This window comes from Piliocolobus tephrosceles, chromosome 21 (assembly GCF_002776525.5).
Source record: "Piliocolobus tephrosceles isolate RC106 chromosome 21, ASM277652v3, whole genome shotgun sequence".
NCBI classification, from domain to species: Eukaryota; Metazoa; Chordata; class Mammalia; order Primates; family Cercopithecidae; genus Piliocolobus; species Piliocolobus tephrosceles.
In genome coordinates, this window is record NC_045454.1 from 42,562,180 (window position 1) to 42,577,951 (window position 15,772).

General features: G+C 54.9%; 1 protein-coding gene across 1 annotated transcript in view; it reads left to right on the plus strand.

The window, feature by feature from the left end:
- TYK2 (tyrosine kinase 2) overlaps window positions 1-14,569 on the plus strand; it is a 32,180-nt gene extending 17,611 nt beyond the window's left edge. The window contains exons 4-20 of the mRNA XM_031934725.1: window positions 526-556; window positions 647-834; window positions 933-1,125; window positions 1,208-1,311; window positions 1,434-1,619; window positions 1,802-1,889; window positions 4,205-4,332; window positions 5,655-5,790; window positions 5,875-6,029; window positions 7,086-7,236; window positions 9,218-9,315; window positions 9,629-9,821; window positions 10,219-10,337; window positions 10,765-10,937; window positions 11,280-11,397; window positions 13,936-14,046; window positions 14,130-14,569. Coding sequence (XP_031790585.1) covers window positions 526-556; window positions 647-834; window positions 933-1,125; window positions 1,208-1,311; window positions 1,434-1,619; window positions 1,802-1,889; window positions 4,205-4,332; window positions 5,655-5,790; window positions 5,875-6,029; window positions 7,086-7,236; window positions 9,218-9,315; window positions 9,629-9,821; window positions 10,219-10,337; window positions 10,765-10,937; window positions 11,280-11,397; window positions 13,936-14,046; window positions 14,130-14,264 — 2,307 coding nt within the window. The 3' untranslated portion in view covers window positions 14,265-14,569. The remainder of the gene's footprint in view (window positions 1-525; window positions 557-646; window positions 835-932; window positions 1,126-1,207; window positions 1,312-1,433; window positions 1,620-1,801; window positions 1,890-4,204; window positions 4,333-5,654; window positions 5,791-5,874; window positions 6,030-7,085; window positions 7,237-9,217; window positions 9,316-9,628; window positions 9,822-10,218; window positions 10,338-10,764; window positions 10,938-11,279; window positions 11,398-13,935; window positions 14,047-14,129) is intronic.
- Window positions 14,570-15,772: the final 1,203 nt, after the last annotated feature.

The following is a 15,772-nucleotide window of genomic DNA, read 5'->3' on the forward strand; positions in this document are numbered from 1 at the left end:
GCTGGCTAACATGGTGAAACCCCCTCTCTTTTTTTTTTTTTTTTTTTGAGGCGAAGTCTCACTCTGTCGCCCAGGCTGAAGTGCAGTGGCGCGATCTTGGCTCACTGCAAGCTCCGCCTCCCGGGTTCACGCCATTCTCCTGCCTCAGCCTCCCGAGTAGCTGGGACTACAGGCGCCTGCCACCACGCCCGGCTAATTTTTTGTATTTTTAGTAGAGATGGAGTTTCACCGTGTTAGCCAGGATGGTTTCGATCTCCTGACCTCATGATCCGCCCACCTCGGCCTCCCAAAGTGCTGGGATTACAAGCGTGAGCCACCACGCCCGGCCCCCCCCCTCTACTAAAAATATAAAAATTAGCTGGGCCTGGTGGCAGGCACCTGTAATCCCAGCTACTCGGGAGGCTGAGGCAAGAGAATTGCTTGAACCCAGGTGGGTGGAGGTGGCAGTGAGCTGAGATTGTGCCATTGCACTCCAGCCTGGGTGACGAGCAAAACTCTGTCTCAGAAAAACAAACAAAAAAGCAGGTATGTGCCTGCTGCTGCGCTGTGTCTCCATGTAAGGGGCTGTGTGTGTCCAGAGTTAGTGTCCTCACAAGAGTGGCTGTGTCTGACACTTGTCCTAGCTGTGTGTGTGACCTCTAAGCAGGTAATGAGTGTCATTGTTCCCGGGTATGGGTCCAGCAGTGGCCCAAGTGGCCTGATAGTCCCCCTGGATCCCCTTCCAGGGAGCCGTTTGTGCAGGCCAAGCTGCGGCCCGAGGACGGCCTGTACCTCATTCACTGGAGCACCAGCCACCCCTACCGCCTGATCCTCACAGTGGCCCAGCGTAGCCAGGTGGGCCCAGGGCTGGGGGCTGGGGCTGGGGCTGGGGCTGGACACGCTCCCTGCCTGGTCCCTTGCTCACCGCTCCCATCTCTGCCACCTCCTGCCAGGCACCAGACGGCACACAGAGCTTGCGGCTCCGGAAGTTCCCCATTGAGCAGCAGGCCGGGGCCTTTGTGCTGGAGGGCTGGGGCCGGTCCTTCCCCAGCATTCGGGAACTTGGGGCTGCCTTGCAGGGCTGCTTGCTGAGGGCCGGGGACGACTGCTTCTCTCTGCGTCGCTGTTGCCTGCCCCAACCAGGAGGTACGACGATGGGGGGACCTCTGGGTGGGATGTGGCATCTCTCCCCCAGGCCCACCCTCCATGACTTCACACCTGCCTCCAGAAACCTCCAACCTCATCATCATGCGGGGGGCTCGAGCCAGCACCAGGACACTCAACCTCAGCCAGCTCAGCTTCCACCGGGTTGACCAGAAGGAGATCACCCAGGTGGGTGCAGGGAAGGGGCCCGGGGCAAGGGCAGGGCCCCTGGGGATGTGGGTGCTGGGGGCCTTGGGAGATCAGCTGCGAACTCTCACCACGGCGGTGTTCTGTGCCGCATGGTTCCGCAGCTGTCCCACTTGGGCCAGGGCACAAGGACCAACGTGTACGAGGGCCGCCTGCGAGTGGAGGGCAGTGGGGACCCTGAGGAGGGCAAGATGGACGACGAGGACCCCCTCGTCCCTGGCAGGGACCGTGGGCAGGAGCTACGAGTGGTGCTCAAAGTGCTGGACCCGAGTCACCATGACATCGCCCTGGTGAGCGGCAGGGCCAGGCCTGGGGGGTCTGGAGGAGGTGGGGCGGGAGGGGCGCGTCTGGAGGAGGTGGGGCGGGAGGGGCGGGTCTGGAGGAGGTGGGGCGGGAGGGGTGTGTCTGGAGGAGGTGGGGTGGGATGGGACGGGTCAGCTTTGCAGCCGCCTGACCTGCCCGGCCCCCACAGGCCTTCTATGAGACAGCCAGCCTCATGAGCCAGGTCTCCCACGTGCACCTGGCCTTCGTGCACGGCGTCTGTGTGCGAGGCCCTGAAAGTGAGTGGGTCCCGCCATACCCATTCCCCTTTGGCAGGCCACCCCTGTCTTATATCCACTCCCTGATCTGTACCCCAACCCTCGACCTACAGCCCAACCTATCCCTATTTCTCAACTCTCACCTGTACTCTGATCCGGGGCTATACCTTGACCTTCAACCTAGACTCCAACCCCTGATGATATTCCAGCCTATAACTTACATCCCAACACCTCACCTGCCCTCAGTCTCAGCCTCCACCCTGATTCCCAACTACATCCCCATTTCCATCTACCTCCCAAACAACCTCTACAATCCGGCACCCATCTGCCCCTGGCCCCATCAGCACTATGGCCTCAGGCAGACTCCAGCGCTGATGTGTCCTGACCTCCTAGACCTCAGCCCCTGCACATCCAACCCTGCCTAACCCCACCTCTTCCTTTCCTCTGCAGGTAGCTCGAAACTCCTTGTATAGGGTACGTGTGGTGGCTCACACCTATCCCAGCACTTTAGGAGGCTGAGGTGGGAGGATCACTTAAACCCAGGAGTTCAAGACCAGCCTGGGTAACATGGCCAGACCCTATCTTTACAAAAAATTTAAAAATTGGTCAGGTGCGGTGGCTCACGCCTGTAATCCCAGCACTTTGGGAGGCCGAGACGGGTGGATCACAAGGTCAGGAGATCGAGACCATCCTGGCTAACACGGTGAAACCCCGTCTCTACTGAAAATACAAAAAATTAGGCAGGCGTGGTGGCAGGCACCTGTAGTCCCAGCTCCTCGGGAGGCTGAGGCAGGAGAATGGCAGGAACCCGGGAGGCGGAGCTTGCAGTGAGACGAGATCGCGCCACTGCACTCCAGCCGGGGCCAAAGAGGGAGACTCTGTCTCAAAAAAAAAAAAAAAAAAAAAAAATTTAAAAATTAGGGCCAGGCGTGGTGACATATGCCTGTAGTCCTAGCTACTTGGGAGGCTGAAATGGGAGGATCACTTGAGCCCAGGAGTTCAAGGCTGCAGTAAGCCATGATTGTACCACTACACGTCAGCCTGGGCGACAGGGAGAGACTCTGTCTCCAAAAAAAAAAATAAATAAATAAATAATAAAGCCCTTGTACAGAACAACCCTAGACCCGCCCATCCCTCAACCCCCTGTGTGTGTGTGCATCTTCCCCACCTTCCCCTGGACCCTGGCTGACGCCCTGAGCCACAGCCCCCTGACTACTCTGGTACCCAAACATCACTTAAACCCCAACCTCAAGCCCCCAGCGTCTGCTTATCCACGCCCATCCCCCCACCCCTAGTTGCTTACTTTGTAGGCTCACCTTTATCTCCTTTTTTGTGAGACACGGTCTCCCTCTGTTGCCCAGGCTGCAATGCAGTGGTGCCATCATGGCTCACTGAAGCTTCAACCTCCTGGACTCAAGCAAACCTCCCGCCTCAGCTTCTTGAGCACCTGGGATCACAGGCATATGCTGTGGAGGAGGTGGGACACCCGGCTGATTTTTAAACATTTTTTGTAGAGATGGGGGTCTCACTGTATTGCCTAGGCTGGTCTCAAACTCCTGGGCTCAAGGGATCTTCCCGCCTCAGCCTCCCAAGTTTTTTTGGTTTTGTTTTGTTTTGTTTTTTGAGACGGAATCTCACTCTGTCGCCCAGGCTGGAGTGCAGTGGCGCGATCTCGGCTCACTGCAAGCTCCGCCTCCCAGATTCATACCATTCTCCTGCCTCAGCCTCCCGAGTAGCTGCAACTACAGGCGGCCACCAGTACGCCCAGCTAATTTTTTTGTATTTTTAGTAGAGACAGGGTTTCACCATAATGTTCTGTATCTTTAGTAGAGATGGGGTTTCAACATATTGGCCAGGCTGGTCTTGAACTCCTGAACTAGTGATCTGCCCGCTTCAGCCTCCCAAAATGCTGGGATTACAGGCGTGAGCCACCACGTCGGCTGTATTTTTTTTTTAGTAGCAATGGGGTTTCATCATGTTGGGCAGGCTGCCCTCAAACTCCTGACCTCAGGTGATCCACTCGCCTCAGCCTCTCAAAGTGCTGGGATTACAGGTGTGAACCACTATGCCCAGCCCACCTTTCTCTCTTGAACTTCAACTTCCTCCATGCCCCACACCACCTGGACCCCAATGCCCTCATCCACCACTGCCTTTGCTGCATTCCGCATTTCTTCTCTCCCCAAACTCACTTTCAACTCTGACCAAACTCCACCCACACCTCTGCCCTGACACCTCCCCAGCCACATGCCAAGTCCCTCCCTGGCCTCTCCCCCAATTCCCTGCCATCCAGAGGGCAGAAGCAGGCAGGTCGCCCCAGAGCAGCTGTGTCTTTGCAGATATCATGGTGACAGAGTACGTGGAGCATGGACCCCTGGACGTGTGGCTACGGAGGGAGCGGGGCCATGTGCCCATGGCTTGGAAGATGGTGGTGGCCCAGCAGCTGGCCAGCGCCCTCAGCTACCTGGTGTGTGGCCTGTGTCAGTCAGGGAGGGCCAGGAGCCCAGGAGATCGAGACCCGCCTGGGCAACAGGGCGAGACCCCGTCTTTTTTTTTTTTTTTTTTAGATGGAGTTTCACCCTGTCGCCCAGGCTAGAGTACAATGGCATGATCTCGGCTTACTGCAACCTTTGCCTCCCGGGTTCAAATGATTCTCCCGCCTCAGCCTCCAGAGTAGCTGGGATTACAGGTGCCTGCCACCATGCCCAGCTAATTTTTATATTTTTAGTAGAAATGGAGTTTCACCATGTTGGTCAGGCTGGTCTCGAACTTCTGACCTCGTGATCCACCCGACTCAGCCTCCCAAAGTGCTGGGATTCTAGGCGTGAGCCACCACGCCCAGCTGGCCCCGTCTTTAAAAAATAAACAAATAGCCAGGCATGGTGGCTCACACCTGTAATCCCAGCAGTTTGGGAGGCCAAGGCAGGTGGATCACCTGGGGTCAGGAGTTTGAGACCAGCCTGGCCAATATGGTGAAACCTTGCCTCTGCTAAAAATACAAAAAAAAATTAGCCAATGTGAGGCCGGGCGCGGTGGCTCATGCCTGTAATCCCAGTACTTTTGGAGGCCGAGGCAGGCAAATCACGAGGTCAGGAGTTCAAGACCAGCCTGACCAATATGGTGAAACCCCATCTCTACTAAAAATACAAAAATTAGCTGGGCGTGGTGGTGCACGCCTATAATCCCAGCTACTCGGGAGGCCGAGGAAGTAGAATCGCTTGAACCTGGGAGGCAGAGGTTGCAGTGAGCTGAGATCGTGCCACTGCACTTCGGCCTGGGTGACAGAGTGAGACTCTGTCTCAAAAAAAAAAAAAAAAAAAAATTAGCCGATGTGGTAACTTGCACCTGTAGGCCCAGGTACTCAGGAAACTGAGGTGGGAGGATCACCTGGGCCCAGGAATTTGAGGCCATAGTAAGCTATGATCACACCACTGCACCCCAGCCTGGACAGCAGCATAGCTAGACCCCATCTCTACCAAAAATTTAAGAATTAGCCAGCCATGGTGGTGTGCACCTGTAATTCTAGCTACTTGGAAGACTTGAGCCCTGGAGTTTGAGGCTGCAGCGAGCTATGTTCGTGCCACTATACTCCAGCCTGAGAGACAGAATGAGACCCTGTTTCAAAAAAACAAAAGAAAAAAAATAACCCCCTCAAAAAACAAAACAAAAAGAAACCCAGTGATGATCACAGTTGTCCTTTTCACATTGACTGTCCCTATGGGGTCCAGGTTTGGGGTTGGCATCTGTGCCCCTCCTGAGTGGCCACACCCCCTCTCCTGCCCACCTCAGGAGAACAAGAACCTGGTACATGGTAATGTGTGTGGCCGGAACATCCTGCTGGCTCGGCTGGGGCTGGCAGAGGGCACGAGCCCCTTCATCAAGCTGAGTGATCCCGGCGTGGGCCTGGGCGCCCTCTCCAGGGAGGGTGAGTACCTGAGGGGACCTGGGCACAGTGGGGGGCTTCTCCTGCTCCTTTCATCCTTGGTGACCTCTGACCTTGGCCTCCCAGAGCGGGTGGAGCGGATCCCCTGGATGGCCCCCGAATGCCTCCCAGGTGGGCCCAACAGCCTAAGCATTGCCATGGATAAGTGGGGGTTTGGTGCCACCCTCCTGGAGATCTGCTTTGATGGAGAGGCCCCTCTGCAGAGCCGCAGCTCCTCCGAGGTATGTCTGAGAGACCCTTGGGCCCTCCCCACGATGGGGGCCCCTCCAAGGAATCCAGAGGACAGAATCAGAGCTCAAAGCTGCCTCCCCTCTGGCCTCGTGACTTCAACTCTGTCTGGGCCACCAGCAGGTGTCCACTCGTTGGTGCTCAATGTAGTCCTAGCCTTTTTAGGTCCTTGTGGAAGTCACTTGTGCCTGGTACACACAAGGCAAGTAAGAGACTTGATTTCAGTTTTAGGCAGAGTGACCAGGGCAGGGATGGGAGAGGCCCAGGCTGCGGAGTGGGGAAGAGGGGTGGAGGATGTGCCTCACCCAGCAGCGGGGTCAGACAAGGCTTCCCAGAGGAGGTTTGTGAGTGGTGTTTTTTTTTGGTTTTTTTTTTTTTTTAAGACGAAGTTTCGCCTTGTTGCCCAGGCTGGATTGCAATGGCATGATTTCGGCTCACTGCAACCTTCGCCTTCCGGGTTCAAGTAATTCTTCTGTCACAGTCTCCCGAGTAGAGGGGATTATAGGCACATGCCACCACGCCTGGCTAATTTTTGTGTTTTTTGTAGAGACAGGGTTTCAGCATATTGTTCAGGCTGGTCTTGAACTCCTGACCTCAGGTGATCTGCCCACCTCGGCCTCCCAAAGTGCTGGGATTACAGGCATGAGCCATAGTGGCCAGTCCCAGAAAAGGTTTTCTCTAAGTGTAGAATTATGCCAACAAGTCCGGTTAAGAAGGGCAGCCTAGGCAGAGTGCATGGCCTGTGCAAAGGCTGAGGCTTCAGTTTATTGAGGAGCTGTGGTCTACAGGAGGGGCAGGAGGGGACCTCCGGGTCGGAGGCTGTCTGTGACACTCCAGCTCTGCATAATCACTGGACCTGGGTCCCAGGCCTGGCTCTGCGGCTGTGAGCACGTCCTCCCACTTTGTGGAGCCTCAGTTGCCTCATCTATATAATGGGACTGATAAGAGTGGGCACCTGGCGGTCCACTGTGGGAGCTTGACTCTGCCTCTTGGGGAAGGGGTGGGGGCGAGGGGAGGATCTTGACTCCTCTGAGTCCCTTCCCCAACAGAAGGAGCATTTCTACCAGAGGCAGCACCGGCTGCCCGAGCCCTCCTGCCCAGAGCTGGCCACACTCACCAGCCAGTGTCTGACCTATGAGCCAACCCAGAGGCCTTCATTCCGCACCATCCTGCGTGACCTCACCCGGCTGCAGCCCCACAGTGAGCTCCATCCCAGTGCTGGGACCCTGGGGAAGTGGGACGGGGCTGGGATCCCTGCTGTATGCCTACAGCGCACGAGAGGTGTCTGCACAGTGGTTCAGGGTGTGTGCGAATTTCTTGCAGTGGCATTCATAAGCATGCCCTGCCTGGCTGCCCTGAGCTCTCCTTTATTTATTATTAATTAATTAATTTATTTATTTATTTTGCGATGGAATCTTGCTCTGTCACCCAGCCTGGAGCACAGTGACGCGATCTTGGCTCACTGCAACCTCCACCTCCTGGGTTCAAGCAATCCTCCCACCTCAGCCTCCCAAGTAGCTAGGATTCCAAGCACGTGCCACTATGCCCGGCTAATTTTTTATTTTTAGTACAGGTGGGGTTTTGCCATGTTGGCCAGGCTGGTCTCAAACTCTAGACCTCAAACGATCTATCTGCCTCAGCCTCCCAAATTGCTGGGATTACAGGTGTGAGCCACTGCGCCTGGCCTCCTTAATGTTTTGTCTGAGGAGAGACACAACTTCTTTGGATTAGAGATGTAGACCATTGCAGTTTTTTTTTAATTTTTGTATTGTTTTCTTAAAAAAATTAATGTGTTATTTTATTTCTTTTTTTTTGTTTTGAAACGGAGTCTCACTCTGTCGCCAGGGTGGAGTGCAGTGGTGCAATCTTGGGTCACTGCAACCTCCACCTCCTGGATTCAAGTAATTCTCCTGCCTCAGCCTCTGGAGTAACTGGTACTACAGGCGCCCGCCACCACGCCCGGCTAATTTTTGTATTTTTAGTAGAGACGGGAATTCACCATGTTGGCCAGGATGGTCTCGATCTCTTGACCTCGTGATCCACCTGCCTCGGCTTCCCAAAGTGCTGGGATTACAGGCGTGAGCCACTGTGCCTGGCCTATTTTCTTTTTCTTTCTTTCTTTCTTCTTCTTTTTTTTTTTTAGATGGAGTTTTGCTCTTGTTGCCCAGGCTGGAGTGCAATGGCGTGATCTCAGCCCACTGCAACTTCCGCCTCCCGGGTTGAGCAATTCTCCTGCCTCAGCTTCCCGAGTAGCTGGGATTACAGGCGTCCGCCACCATGCCCAGCTAATTTTTGTATTTTTAGTGGAGATGGGGTTTCACTATGTTGGCTAGGCTGGTCTGAAACTCCTGACCTCAGGTGATCCACCCTCCTCAGCCTCCCAATGTGCTGGGATTACAGGCATGAGCCACTGTCCCCGGCCTAATATGCCATTTTCAACTGGTCATATCACATTTTTCTTTCTCTTTTTTGTTTTAAAGACTAGGTCTTGCTGTGTTGTCCAGGCAGGAGTGTGGTGGCTATTCACAGACACGATCATGGCTCACTGCAGACTGGAATCCTGAGCTCTAGGGATCCTCCTGCCTCAGCCTCCCAAAGTGCTGGGATTACAGGTGTGAGCCACCACACCTGACCAGTTTTTCTCTTTTCTCTATGAAGTATCTGTGCCTTCTATCCGGTCTCAGAACTTCCAGATGTCAGGTTTTTCTGTTTTTTCTTTTTCTTTCTTTCTTTCTTTCTTTTTTTTTTTTTTTTTAACAGTCTCTCTCTGTAGCCCAGATTCACTGCAGCCTCAAAACTCCTGGGATCAAACGATCCTCCTACCTCAGCCTCCTGAGTAGCTGGGACCACAGGCACATGCCGCCACACCTGGCTAATTTTTTTTTTTTTTTTTTAACTTTTTTTGTAGAGAGGGGGTTTCACCATGTTGTCCAGGCTGGTCTCGAACTCCTGGGCTCAAGTGATCCTCCCGCCTCGGCCTCCCAAACAGATGTCAGTTTTGATGCAGCCAACTCTGCATCATTTTGGACAGTAAGTGGACTCTTTCAGCTGTTGCAGGAAAAAGTTTTCTTACCTCTGGGATCGGATCCTGGGGCAGCTGCGGCTGGCTTTGTGACTCCCAAGTGTGTGCCTGCTGGGGAAAGGATCGGGGTCAGGCCTTTACGAACCGCAGCTCTTCCAGATCTTGCTGACGTCTTGATTGTGAACCCGGACTCATCGGCGTCAGACCCTACGGTTTTCCACAAGCGCTATTTGAAAAAGATCCGAGATCTGGGCGAGGTGAGGGAGGGGCCCGGGCTGCTAAAAGGCCCACCTGGTCGGGGAGGAGTTTGGGAGTTGAGGATAAATACCTGCCTAAGGTGATTCTCAGGAGATGTGGGTGGGACCCTCCCTGGCCTAGGTGCCAGGATGTATTAATAGCGCGGAGTGGGCTGGGCCTGGGGTATTCCGAAAGGATCTGCCTGGAGGAGTGGCCTGGGAAATCGGGGTATTCCGAAAGGATCTGCCTGGAGGAGTGGCCTGGGAAATCAGGGGTTGGGGAGTGGTGCAGGGATTGAGGAGGTGGAGCTGACCCTGGTGCGCTCCCGACCAGGGTCACTTCGGCAAGGTCAGTTTGTACTGCTACGATCCGACCAACGACGGCACTGGCGAGATGGTGGCGGTGAAAGCCCTTAAGGCAGACTGCGGCCCCCAGCACCGCTCGGGCTGGAAGCAGGAGATTGAGATTCTGCGTACGCTCTCTCACGAGCACATCGTCAAGTACAAGGGCTGCTGCGAGGACCAAGGTGGGCGGGGCCCGGCGAGCCCTAGATACTCGAGGGGGCGTGATTAGAGCGTGGGGGTGTGGCCTTGTGGGCGGGGCCAGTCTGGCCTAGCCATTTAGAGACTCTCAACCCCAGGCTGCAGGACGCGATTCTTGGCAGCTGGGTGAGCGTGGTCAGGCTACCTCCTTCCTATCTGGGGGGTGTTACCTGCTGGGGCCAGGATGGACGGGAGCTACCAGCAGCTCCCTCAAGTGAGAATAGGGTTCTGGATGAGTCCATCCCACCTGAGGACTGGGTCTGGTTTGCGCGGGTCTTGGCCTTCCCTCCCCACCTTGGAGGGGCTCTGCTGGGCTCAGGGTAGGCGGTCCCCGGCCCGCCCTTTATCGTCCCCCACCGGGGCCGCCCCTCTCCGCGGCAGGCGAGAAGTCGCTGCAGCTGGTCATGGAGTACGTGCCCCTGGGCAGCCTCCGAGACTACCTGCCCCGGCACAGCGTGGGGCTGGCCCAGCTGCTGCTCTTCGCCCAGCAGATCTGCGAGGTGGGTCGGCCCCGCCCCTGCTTCCGGAGCTTGCCCCTTCCTCTTCAGCTTGGGCTGGCCTCAGCTGTCGGGTGCAGTCTGCTCTCACGCTCCGCCCCTGCTTATTTGCCCAGGCCCTCTTGTCCTTACGCTGACCTCCGAATTGGTCGGCTCGCTTGGCCACACCCCCTCCCCCAAGGGACCATGCACTGCAGGCTTGGCCCCTCCCAACTCGCCCTCCTGCCCAGAGTTGCTAGTCTAGCCCCGTCCCTGCTTTCTGGCTGAACCTCCTTTTGCTTGGTGCCACGTGCCATCCGGCCCTCTCCAGCGGCCGGGTAGCCACAGGCCTGATCTGACTGTCCCCCAGCCTTCCTGGCTGCTCAGGTCCTGCGGTCGCCCCCGCCGAAACCCGCCCTGTTGAAACTGACGAGCCCTGCCCCGCCCCCAGGGCATGGCCTATCTGCACGCGCAGCACTACATCCACCGAGACCTAGCCGCGCGCAACGTGCTGCTGGACAACGACAAGCTGGTCAAGATCGGGGACTTTGGCCTAGCCAAGGCCGTGCCCGAAGGCCACGAGTACTACCGCGTGCGCGAGGATGGAGACAGCCCCGTGTTCTGGTGACCAGGCTGGGTGCCGTCTGAGTGGGTGCTGGGGTCACTTGGAACAGGCAGGGTGGAGTAGACGGATGCTGAGTCTCATGACGGCATGGTCTCGGTGAAGTGCGTGCGGGGGTGGGGCCTATGGAGGCAAGGGGCTGTGTATAGAGTGCGACTTGGCCTTGTGAGCAGGGTTAACCCGGCCTAGCCAATGAACACCTCACCCCGCTCAGGCTGCGCTCTTTAGGGTGGGTCCCGACTGAGCCCAGAGGATCCTTCAGTCTCAGGTGAGGGCTTCAGCCTGGTCTGATCCCCCAACCCTCAGTGCAGCCCCCCGAGGCCTGAGTGCCCCCCTTCCCCTAGGTATGCCCCAGAGTGCCTGAAGGAGTATAAGTTCTACTATGCGTCCGATGTCTGGTCCTTCGGGGTGACCCTGTATGAGCTGCTGACGCACTGTGACTCCAGCCAGAGCCCCCCCACGGTGAGAGCCAGGCCCGCAGCCCCACCGGGAGTTTGCTAGAGCAATTAGAAAACCACGTAGTTAGGCCGGGCGCGGTGGCTCACACCTGTAATCTAGCACTTTGGGAGGCTGAGACGGGCGGATCACTTGAGGTCAGGAGTTCAAAACCAGCTTGGCCATCATGGTGAAACCCCATCTCTACTAAAAATACAAAAAAATTAGCTGGGCATGGTGGTGTGTGCCTGTAATCCCTGCTACTCGAGAGGCTGAGGCAGAAGAATCGCTTGAACCCGGAGACCGAGGTTACAGGGAGCCCGAGATCATGCCACAGCACTCCAGCCTAGGTGACAAGAGGGAGACTCCATCTCAAAAAAAAAAAAAAAAATAAGACCAAGACCAGTAAACGGCATACAAGTCCATAGCAAGTGTTAAAAAAAAAAAACCTGCCAAGCGCGGTTGCTCATGCCTGTAATCACAGCACTTTGGGAGGCCGAGGAGGGGGGATCACTTGAGGTAAGTAGTTCGAGACCAGCCTGGCCAATATGGTGAAGGCCCGTCTTTACTAAAAATACAAAAATTAGGCGGGCGTGGTGGCGGGCGCCTGTAATCCCAGCTACTGGGGAGGCTGAGGCAGGAGAGTAACTTGAACCCAGGAGGCAAAGGTTACAGTGAGCCAAGACCACACCACGGCACTCCAGCCTGGGCAACAAATGTGAAACTCCATTAAAAAAAATTTTTGAAAAGCTGCGTTCACATCCTGGCTCCTCACTCGCCAGTACTCACCCACAAGAGCTCACAGTATTGATCTGTAAAATGGCCCACCTACAGTGCAGGGAGCCACAAATTGTGATAGAAACTCTCAAACGGAAGGAGGGCAAAATAGGAACAATTTATTCTGCTATTTGCAAACTTCATGGATGGGGGAGCCAGGGACTTCATCCTGGACCCTCGGATCTCATCAGGAATCCTGTTCTCCATCTCTCAGATCTACTGTTCTTTGTGGTAGCATCTGTCGGGCAAGATTTCTCTCTGTGTGGTGGTAATAATACCCCTTAGCCCTCAGGGAACCCATACCTCGGTCTCAGGGTCCTAGTGGTCCTTTTTCCTGCTTAATTCTCAGGACTTGGTCTGATTGGTCCAGCTTGGTTCATGTGTGCACTCCCAGGGCTATCAATGCGTAGTCATGGGCCACAGGGATTGGCCAGCCCTGACTTTGGGGGAGGAGCCAAGGGTGTGTTAGGGGCTTATTCCAGAGTGCTTTTATGAGAATAAAAAGGCTAGCGCGGTGGCTCACTCCTGTAATCTCAACACTGGGAGTTCGGGGGCGAAAGCACCGCTTGAACCCAGGAGTTCAAGACCAGCCTGGGCAATGTAGTGAGACCTCGCATCTTCTTTTTTTTCTTTTACTTTTTTTAGACGGAGTCTTGCTCTGTCGCCCAGGCTGGAGTGCAGTGGCGCGATCTCGGCTCACTGCAAGCTCTGCCTCCCGGGTTCATGCCATTCTCCTGCCTCAGCCTCCCAAGTAGCTGAGACTACAGGCCCCGGCTAATTTTTGTACTTTTCGGCCGGGCGTGGTGGCTCAAGCCTGTAATCCCAGCACTTTGGGAGGCCGAGACGGGCGGATCACGAGGTCAGGAGATCGAGACCACCCTGGCTAATATGGTGAAATCCCGTCTCTAATAGAAAATACAAAAAACTAGCCAGGCGACGAGGCGGGCGCCTGTAGTCCCAGCTACTGGGGAGGCTGAGACAGGAGAATGGCGTGAACCCGGGAGGCGAAGTTTGCAGTGAGCTGAGATCCGGCCACTGCACTCCAGCCTGGGCGGCAGAGCAAGACTCCGTCTCAAAAAAAAAAAAAAAAAAATTTTGTACTTTTAGTAGAGACAGGGTTTTGCCATGTTGGCCAGGCTGGTCTTGAACTCCTGACCTCAGGTGATCCATCCACCTCGGCCTCCCAAAGTGCTAGGATTACAGGCATGAACCACCACTCCCAGCTTTTTTTTTTTTCCCCAGATACATGGTCTTGGGAGGCTGAGGCACGAGAATCGTTTGGGCAACAAATATGAAACTCCATTAAAGTTTCACATTTAATGGAGGTGGAGGGAGGTGGAGGTTGCAGTAAGCAGAGATCACGCCCCTGCTCTCCAGCCTGGGCGACAGAGCGAGACTGTCTTTAAAAAAAAAAAGGCCGGGCGCAGTGGCTCACACCTGTAATCCCAGTACTTTGGGAGGCCAAGGCGGGCGGATCAAAAGGTCAGGAAATCGAGACCATCCTGACTAACACGGTGAAGCCCCGTCTCTACTTAAAATACAAAAAAAATTAGCTGGCCGTGGTGGGATTATAGTAGCTGGGATTATAGGCACCTGCCACCACGCCCAGCTAATTTTTGTATTTTTAGTAGAGATGGGGTTTCACCATGTTGGCCAGGCTGGTCTTGAACTCCTGACTTCAGGTGATCCACCTGCCTCAGCCTCCCAAAGTGCTGGGATTACAGGCATGAGCCACTGCACCCGGCTTTCATTGCCTCTCGAAAAGAGCTTGCCTTGTTTCTCCTATAGAAATTCCTTGAGCTCATAGGCATCACCCAGGGTCAGATGACAGTTCTGAGACTCACCGAGTTGCTGGAACGAGGGGAGAGGCTGCCGCGACCCGACAAATGTCCCTGTGAGGTGAGACTTGCTTTGTCTTTCCCTGACCCCACCATCCTGCTGTGGAGAGGGCAGCCCCCACCAGCCCTGGTTTTTCCTTCTAGGTCTATCATCTCATGAAGAACTGCTGGGAGACAGAGGCGTCCTTCCGCCCAACCTTCGAGAACCTCATACCCATCCTGAAGACAGTCCATGAGAAGTACCAAGGCCAGGCCCCTTCCGTGTTCAGTGTGTGCTGAGGCACAATGGCAGCCCTGCCTGGGAGGATTGAACCAGGCAGTGGCTGCAGACAGGGCCTTCTGCTCCCTGCCCCAGGATGAAACCAAGAGAGGGACGTCAACCTCACCCACACCCTGTGCCTTACTCCTGTCCGGAGACCCCACCTCTGTGAACTTACTTTTCTTCCATGGCCGTGAACCTGACCATGATTTTGAGGGACCTACGATGTGTAGGGTCACTAATCCGGCCCTTGAACCCCCAGCTTCTAAACTTGAGGCCCACCATTTCCACCATCTGGTAATAAACTCCTGTTTCCTCTGCTGGAGCCCGTGATTCTTGGAGCCCTCTTTCAGAAAGGTGGGTTAGCTGGGGGTCTGGTCTCCTGTGGACAGCAGCTAGCGTGAGACAGCGCAGAGGTAGCTGGATTCAACTGTTTAACATTTTTATTTTTTTGGACAGGGTCTGGTTCTGTTACCCAGGCTGGAGTGCAGTGGCTCAATCTCAGCTCACTGCAACCTCCACCTCTTGGGCTCAAGTGATCCTCTGGCCTCAACCTCCCCAGTAGCTGGGACCACAGGCCTGCATCACCACACCAGGCTAATTGTTTTGGTACTTTTTGTAGAGACTGGGTTTTGCCATGTTGTCCAGGCTGATCTCAAAATCCTGAGCTCAAGCAATGAATCCATCTTGGTGTCTCAAACCTCTAGGATTACATGGTGATGAGCCACCACACCAGGCCTCAACTTTTTTTTTTTTTTTTTGAGATGGAGTCTTTTTTCGTTTTCAGATGGAGTCTCCCTTTGTCGCCCAGGCTGGAGTGCACTGGCGCAATCTTGGCTTACTGCAACCTCCGTCTCCCGGGTTCAAGCAATTTTCCTGCCTTCCTGAGTAGCTGGGATTACAGGCATGTGCTGCCACACCCAGCTAAGTTTTTTGTTTTTGTTTTTGTTTACGTTTCGAAAAGGAGTCTCACTCTGTCACCCAGGCTGGAGTGAAGTGGCACAATCTCGGCTCACTGCAAGCCCCACCTCCCAGGTTCACGCCATTCTCCTGCCTCAACCTCCCGAGTAGCTGGGACTACAGGCGACCGCCACCACGCCCGGCTAAATTTTTGTATTTTTAGTAGAGATGAGGTTTCCCATATTGGCCAGGCTGGTCTTGAACTCCTGACCTCAGGTGATCCACTTGCCTCCACCTCCCAAAGTGCTGGGATTACAGGCGTGAGCCATTGCACCTGGCCAATAACTACTCACTTGCTATCTCACAGGACTCATGTAAAGAGCTCATGAGGTGGTGTCTGTGAAATGCTTAGCAGAAAGACATGCAAACCAGTGCTTAATAAATATACAATATTATTGTTGGCTGGGTGAAGTGGCTCATTGCCTGTAACCCCAGCACTTTGGGAGGCTGAAACAGGAAGATCCCTTGAGTCCAGGAGTTCGAGACCAGCCTGGGCAACATAGGGAGACCCTGTGCATTTATTTATTTATTTATTTATTTATTTATTTATTTATTTATTTATTTATTT